General features: G+C 40.5%; 1 protein-coding gene across 1 annotated transcript; it reads right to left on the minus strand.

Annotated features, from left to right (window-relative positions):
* Positions 1 to 1,286: 1,286 nt before the first annotated feature.
* On the minus strand, positions 1,287 to 6,586 carry LOC115680481 (putative disease resistance protein RGA3). The gene is made up of 3 exons (XM_030604285.2): positions 2,955 to 6,586; positions 2,455 to 2,739; positions 1,287 to 2,373 (listed from the first exon to the last, which is right to left on the minus strand). The coding sequence occupies exons 1-3, from the start codon at positions 6,567 to 6,569 to the stop codon at positions 1,543 to 1,545; spliced, it is 4,731 nt and encodes a 1,576-aa protein (XP_030460145.2). The 5' UTR covers positions 6,570 to 6,586; the 3' UTR covers positions 1,287 to 1,542.
* Positions 6,587 to 7,693: the final 1,107 nt, after the last annotated feature.

Consider the following 7,693-nt stretch of genomic DNA (forward strand, 5'->3'; position numbering starts at 1 on the left):
TAATTCTCATGCACAAAAGTAGCCTCCATACTTTGATGAAATGAACTACGGATACTGGAAGCAGCGTATGTAAGCATTTATTTTATGACCTTTATTATAGATTATTTTATGACACAAATGACTTTCATTTAATTTTAATTTCTTAGAATCAAATTGGTTATAAAAAAAAGTTAAAATGGACAAAAAAACAATTGAAATCCCACTCTAGATATGGGTCATGTATTCTTGCTAATTAAAGCTTTAATTGATTTCATTCAAGTAATTTGATTTAGTCCAGTAAAAAAATTTATACTAAATAAATAAATTCACTTCGAGAAATGAAATAACTTTTGTCTATATGTAACACGATCCATTATTTTTTTATTCTTTTAACTACGTGGATGTCAAACGGGATAAATTATACCCGTTACTTTGATATTACAAAAATAGATATTTTGTCTCAAACATGCAATAAAAGTTTAAAGAAAAAAAAGTTAACATTGCAATTCAGCTAAAAAAAAGAAAATTTTATATTTGTCTTATTTTAAATTTTTACTTTTTGAATAGACTAATATCAAATGTAGATTTCATTATTATGCATGAAAGATCATCTTTTTATTTATATTTTATGTTCTCGGGAAACTCAACATTATGACGTTTAGTTAGACAACATTAATCTTAGTCCTTCATAAAGTTTGATGTTTATTCACAAAATTGTAAAACAAGTTATACATATCTCATCTTTTTCTCTTACATAACACCTCATATCAAGCCTCCAAGAGGTTGGCCGCGTTGGTAAGGGTGTAGGACTTGGGGTCACAGGTCCCAAGTTCGAGTCCCCTCTGCCGCGTAGCCTTATCATACTCTTGATTTACATGGAGGCTAGTTTGTGGGGCCAGATTAGCGGTTGGTGCCTGGCCGGTCGGACCCTTGTAGTGCGGCCGGTGCGGGAGTCCGGATTTCAAAAAAAAAAAAAAAACACCTCATATCAATGGATTACTAATGATTCAAAACGATGCCTGTGCCTAATATCAAATAAAGCCCCCGTTTGCTTGACTCCTCCTCGCCATTAAGCTACTGAAGTCCCCAGCTATTGCTTTAATTAGTTTTTTATTATTAATTTACTACAACAATAAAAAATTCTTGAGAAAGACTTGCAAGAGAGACCGCCAGGCAGTGTCAAAATGTGAGCGCCTTCATTAGATGATCCACTATCAGCTAGTGTCAAACAGCACGTAGTATTTTTGGCCTTAAAAAAACACGAGCATGCAATATCAGAGGAAGCTCAAATACTTTGAAAGGAAATATCAGCAGAAACAATAACAATTATCTGCATAACTTATTGAGCATTACCAAGGCTAAGTAGAACAATGACCGGTTTCAATGGCCTTGTTATCCAAGTTACACAATGACGAAACAATGCTCCACCAAATGCGTACCGGACGTGATCTCAAACACCCAGCACCAACTCTTCGAAACAAAGACAGATTCTAAAGATTCAGACACCTTTTCCTTCAAGTTTGGATTCAAATGCACATTAACCAAACAAGAGGGAAGTGCTGGCTACTTAGGAAGCATGTCGCAGTGAAGTATATCAAGAGTCTCCAGCTTGGAAAGATGCTGGATTTCAGGAGGTAGGCTGGAAATAGCAGAATATCGCAGCGTCAAGATTCTCAGATTAATAAGCTCCCTAATGTCTCCAGGAATCTCCCCTTCTAAATTCCTACATGAGGAGGCATGTATTTCTTCAAGGCTACGTAGACGCCAAATAAAACTAGGAAATTCGCTTATGAAGCAATAGTCCATCTTTAACACTCTCAACCTCTGCAAATTTCCAAAGGAATCTGGCAATTCTGAAACGCCTGTTCCCGAAATATCCAGCTCCTCTAAAGAGCTTCCCAATTGGCCAATGGACTCTGGAAGTTCTTGTATCCAACGACAATTCCTCAATGACAAGCGTCGGAGTTTCACCAGCTCTCCAACTCCATCAGGGAGTTTCGTAATCTTTGAATTATCTACTGAGAGTGTTGAAAGGGATGTCAGGTGTTCAATTGAATGGGGCAGGAAACTCAATGACAAGCAATTGGAGGCAGAAAGAGTTTCAAGTTTCTTTGAATCACCTCCCAAGGGAATACCACGCAAAGAAGTCTCATCAATGAGGAGCTCTTTCAAAGCTTTCAAGGCACCCAGTTCGGCAGGCAACCTGTTGAGTTCAGTGCAGGACTTCAAATTCAGGCAAAGCAATTTTTTGAGACCACCGACTGAAGGATCTAAATGGACCAACCGAGAGCATCGCTCTAGAATCAGTATCTCCAAGTTCGGGAAGCTAGAAAATGTCGGACTTATCAGTAAGTCAGTACAACCGGTGAGATTTAAGACTTTCAATTGCTCCATCTGTAAAACAGCAAACATCATAAGGTCAATTGCCAAATAATTAACAGAATAAATGCATTAGAGCAGTAAATAGGACACCACCTTGATTTTCCTCCAACCTCCCCAGTCTTCGGTGACTTTGCTCCATGAAAGATCAAGAATGACCAGTTCAGTCAGACTAAATTCTGCTGCTTCGAAATCCCTTGGGCACCCTTGCCAACGAAGCCACCTTAACTTTGGAAATACATTTGCAATATTTCCAGTCATTTTTGCATGATCCAATTTCAAGAACCTTATGCTTGGCATGCTCTTGAAATCGGTTTCTGTAAATGAATGGAGATGAAGATTTTTGAAGTCAAAGCAAAGGGCTTCCACCTCTTCCATTCCCTACATTTGCCAAGAGTAACAAATCAATCTGAAGCTATAAAACACAGCAGAAAATTTTGCTAGGTGAAAAGGACTAAGGTGGTCCCTTTTCCGTGCATGCAAAGAAGACTTACAGATGGTAAAATAACTGAAGAACTGGATAACAAATTAGACCTTATATGTCAAGACTTTCATTTTACAGAAGAATAAAAACACATTGAAACAAAAGCCTTTACCTCTTTCCTGTTGATTACTTCCAGGTCTGTAACATGCATGTATTGTCTACTGCGCCTTCCAGGATATTTAGGTTCTTGATCCATAGTTCTGCTGAGGTGCTTCAACAGTTTATGCATCCACAGCATGTTGTCTCCTCCAATTTTTGCTAGGGGCATCAAAACATGGTGAGAAGGCAAAAGATCTCGATCGGGCCACATATATGATGCAATTCGGCTGTCCACGCCATTGGCAAACCATGCTATGTCCCAAAATATTTGTTTCTGCTTTTCATCTAATGCATCATAACAGATTTTCAAAATCTCCCTACAATCCTTCAAAATCTCTTGCGAGTTCTCCTTCTGCGGTTTTATCAAGTCCTCTATCTTCCTCCAATCTTCTATTGTTTTTCCATGTAGAAAGGAACCGATAACCTCAATAACAAGTGGAACCTGCCCCGTAGCTTTGACAATACGCTTCCCAATTTCAATATAGCCAGGAATTGAACAGTGTGTTCCTATAGCATGCTTGCGAAAAAGTTCAAGAGCTCGATAATTATCCATCTCATTCACTTCATACATACGAGCCAAGCCTCGAGAAACATATGTTTGGAGAATTCCAACATTTTCTAAAGTAACAATTATTCGACTTCCAGGACCAAACCAGTCAAGCTGGTCGCCTACAAGATCATCAAGATGAGACTGTTCTTCCACATCATCTAGGACAATAAGAACTTTCACAGTGCGAAATACATCTCGGAAAAACTTGATTCCTCCTTCAAACGAAGCAACATCTCCATCTTGTTCAAGAACATCACATATCAACTTAGTTTGCACAAACTGAATACCACCAACATTTCGTGTTGTTTCTCCAATCTCTGCGAGAAAGCTACAATGATCGAAACAAGAGGAGAGTCGGTTGTATACAGCCTTCACAATAGTTGTCTTGCCGCTTCCATTAGTTCCATGAATTCCAACAATGCGTGGTCCAACCTCATCATCCTCTATTTCCAATAACTTGATTACATCCTTCACTCGATCATCAATACATATTACATGTTCAGTAGTGGCAACTAAAGTCTGCAATGGCTCCAAAGGAAACCTAGGAAGTTTCAACTCCTTGAGATGTCGAAGTGGTGGAATCCATTCCAAATTAGGACACTCCCATATCTTTAATGTAGACAGATTAGGAAGTGATGAGAGGGTATTAAGATCACTTTCTGTGTACTCCACCATAGGTAGCTTACCAATTTCCAAATGCTTGAGGCTAGTGAGCTCACCCAGTGATGGGAGAATTTTGCATCCTGCACAATCAAACAACCGTAGCTGAACTAACTTGGGCAAGCAAGACATCCAGCTTGGAAACCTTGTGCCCCCATAGCCTCTTATTTCTAAGCTTTGTAGATTTAAGCTCGGCTGCAGCTCTTGGAGTAGAATGTCATCGCTCTCTTTTCCGGGAAAGACTAATACTAGTGAAACTAAGTAATCCTTCTCCTTCAAGTTCGCAGAATTTGAATTTGCTACCGCATCCTTTAATTGTCCCTTAACTTCAATTCTGAGGCTCCCTCTCAAATTGCTTAACCTGCTCAACTCCCCTAGCCCACTGTATTTCTTTGAACAAGAATCATCTCCGGGCAAAAGGAAATCTGTTAGAGTGCGCAAAAGAGTCAACTGGCCCAACCCATGTGGCATATGAGATAGGGCCTTACAATTGCTAATCTCCAGTTGCCTGAGGTTGACCAATTTTCTTATATCGCTTGGCAATTCTATTAGCTTGTAACACATATTGAGTTTAAGTACCTGCAAGGTTTGCATTCTTGTCATAGAATCAGGAAGCCTTACGATTCCTTCATTTTCAGAGAGATCTAGAAATGTCAGGTGCTTCAACTCACAAATGGAACTTGGCAACTTCTCAATAGCACTGTCATGCCAATCCAAGGCACGTAAGAGCTTGAAACAAGAAATGAAGTTGTGAAGAGTTTGTTCATGCATTTGAATTCTACACCTCAACCTTCTTATTTTACTATTTCTGATGAATGTCCTCACACGATTTGCTCCGAGTACATTTGGATATCCCCGTGATAAATGTAAAGATGAATCAAGCGCTATATGACGAGTTCTTGCTTCAATTAACGGCAGTGAGACATCGATTCTTTTATACTCAGTTCCAGCAACACGGCGTGCTAGGTCATTCATTAAATCATGCATCTTACAAGACGTCACCTTTCCAAATTCGTCTTTAGTGCAGTCTTGAAACAAATTCCTCCTGAGTAGATCCATGAAATAGTCATGAGCAATATCTTCCATATCGTGATCTCTGTTGCCTATGGGCCGGATAAATCCTTCTGCCATCCAGAGACTCGTCAACATTAGTTTATCAATCTCCGAATCTTTGGGAAACAATGAACAGAAGGCAAAGCACTGTCTTAGATGGGATGGGAGATAAATATAACTAAGCTCAACTATTGAACCTAAGTCACGAAAATCTGCAGAAAATTTTGACATCTCGTACTCAAAACGTAACCACTCAAGTGCAGTTTTCTTGAAGAATAATAGACTTCCGATTATTCGTATAGCCAGAGGGATTCCACCACATTTTTTTACTATCCACCTACCGACAGTTAGCTTAATTGAATCTCTAGTCTCTTCTTCTTCCTCACATGCCATTCTCATCAATAAATCTAAAGACGAGTTTTCTGGAAGGGCCTCCAGACAATAAGATGGGGTTGTGCCCGTAAGGTCCGCAACTGACTGATCGCGTGTTGTTATCAGAATCTTGTTTCCTTGGGCCCCTCCCATCAATAAACTTTTCAAGCTCCTCCACCGTTCAGGATCCACAGACCACAGATCGTCAATAACTAGGAGATATTTTTGCAATTGCTCCATGTCATCTGCTCCCTGTGTAGTCTCTCTTTCTCTGATAGTTCGCAATTCCCCTTCGAGATTAAGTAAGTCGCGACCCACGCAGACCCATATCCTTAAATCAAAATGCTTCTTGACCGTGTCATCTTCGTATAGACATCGAGCAAGAGCAGTCTTTCCAATCCCACTCTCACCCCATATTGAAAGGACGGGAAATTTTTCTTCGGTGTCAGAATCTAACAAGAACTTCATAATTGCGCTTTTAGCATCATCTCTCCCTATAATCTCCTCCTCATCGTACACAAAGGACTCCGACCGCTCTCTGTTCCACGCTCCTCTCCCTACTCGCACATCCTCCGCGCTCTCTCGCAAATTAAAACCCCTCCCTTTAGCAGCGATGGCTTCTATTCTCTCCCTAATATCCCTCGCACGGCCTCTCATCTCCAGCCTTAAAGCACGTGGGTTTGAAGGCGAAATGGAGGTACTTACCTGCTTCTTCGATTTCTCATCTTTGCTCGGCGATTCTGGTCGCATAACTTCCATGGTCCATCCTTCGAGTAAGTCCTCTGCATCATAGAAAGCAGCTTTGAGATCGCGCAGCCATCGTGCGATTTGAAAGTCTTCGAGGCTCCGCCTTTCTGCATCGTGCGCTATATTTTGGAGAAAGGAAACGGTTTTCTTGAGCTTGTCAAATTCGCCGCCAAAAACCCTTAATTTCCCATCCTTCGCGAAATCATCCAGAAGTCTAGCAAACTCCCAGAGGATTGCCTCCGCCATGGCTCTTCCGGGGGAGAAGGGGGGATCTCTCGATGCTAATGTCGCGCAGGCCGCGACTTGTGAGGGCGCTCTCTCCCCCCTTTCTATCGCACAAGCCCGACCAGTGCGGAAAAGACGAAAATGCCCTCCCTCGACATTACAGGGATCAATACGATCGATCTTTTACCGTGCCGCCACCATTACCCCCATTCTCTCCCCCATGACGTTAAAAGACTTTTCAAGATCCAACATAAAGTAGATGGGATAATGACACAAACAGTCCCTGAACTTTGACCAAATATGCAGTTTGATCCGTAAACTTTTAATTTGTTCAATGTAATCTCTGAACTTTAAGCTAATATTCAATGTGGTCCCTGAACTTTTAATTTGTTCAATGTCATCCCTGAACTTTTGGAACATGTTCAATTCAGTCCCTGAACTATATGAAAATGTTCAATACAGTCCTTTCCATTAATTCAAATTTAGGGACTATATTGAACATTTTCATATAGTTCAAGGACTAAATTGAACATGTACAAAAAGTTCAAGGATGACATTGAACAAATTAAAAGTTCAGGGACCACATTGAACAATAACTTAAAGTTCAGGGACTACATTGAACAAATTAAAAGTTCAGGGACCAAATTGCACATTAGGCCAAAGTTCAGGGACTGTTTGTGTCATTTTCCCAAAGTAGATCTACAGCATTTCCTAATCACTCTTGGGCTGTTTTCAAATCCTTACACTGGTGGGCCGGGCCGTTCGATTGGGCTCGATTAATTACGTTACGTAGAAGCCCCCGTTCTCACACATTCGGTTTATTTGATGAATAGAGCAAACCATAGGAGGGGCAGGGCTGGTACCGAGGGAAATTCCGCCAAGTCACAACAGCCATTCTCTTTTGAAAATGTGTTGGAGGGGCTGGAAATGAGGAAAATTCCGCCAAGTCACAACAACCATTCTCTTTTGAAAACCTGTTGGAGTTGGGATGGTCTAAGATTTTGTTTGGAGTAACGATGCGAAGTCCATGAGTGTGTTTATTTCGCGGAAAATGAATGGTTTAGAAAATATTTTACTAAAATCGATTACTTGTATCGCTTACAAAAACGAATAAAAAAAACGAAAAATGTTTCATCGTCCACGAA

The sequence above is a fragment of the Syzygium oleosum genome, unplaced genomic scaffold (genome assembly GCF_021117445.2).
Source record: "Syzygium oleosum isolate NSW1041296 unplaced genomic scaffold, Sole_v2.1 Sole_v2.11, whole genome shotgun sequence".
NCBI lineage: Eukaryota > Viridiplantae > Streptophyta > Magnoliopsida > Myrtales > Myrtaceae > Syzygium > Syzygium oleosum.

Coding starts and splice junctions, on each gene's coding strand:
- LOC115680481 (XM_030604285.2), bottom strand. CDS start 6,569: ATGGCGGAGGCAATCCTCTGGGAGTTTGCTAGACTTCTGGATGATTTC. Junction 2,740..2,954: donor AAGTAATCAACAGGAAAGAG/GTAAAGGCTTTT, acceptor TGGCAAATGTAG/GGAATGGAAGAGGTGGAAGC. Junction 2,374..2,454: donor GAGGTTGGAGGAAAATCAAG/GTGGTGTCCTAT, acceptor GCTGTTTTACAG/ATGGAGCAATTGAAAGTCTT.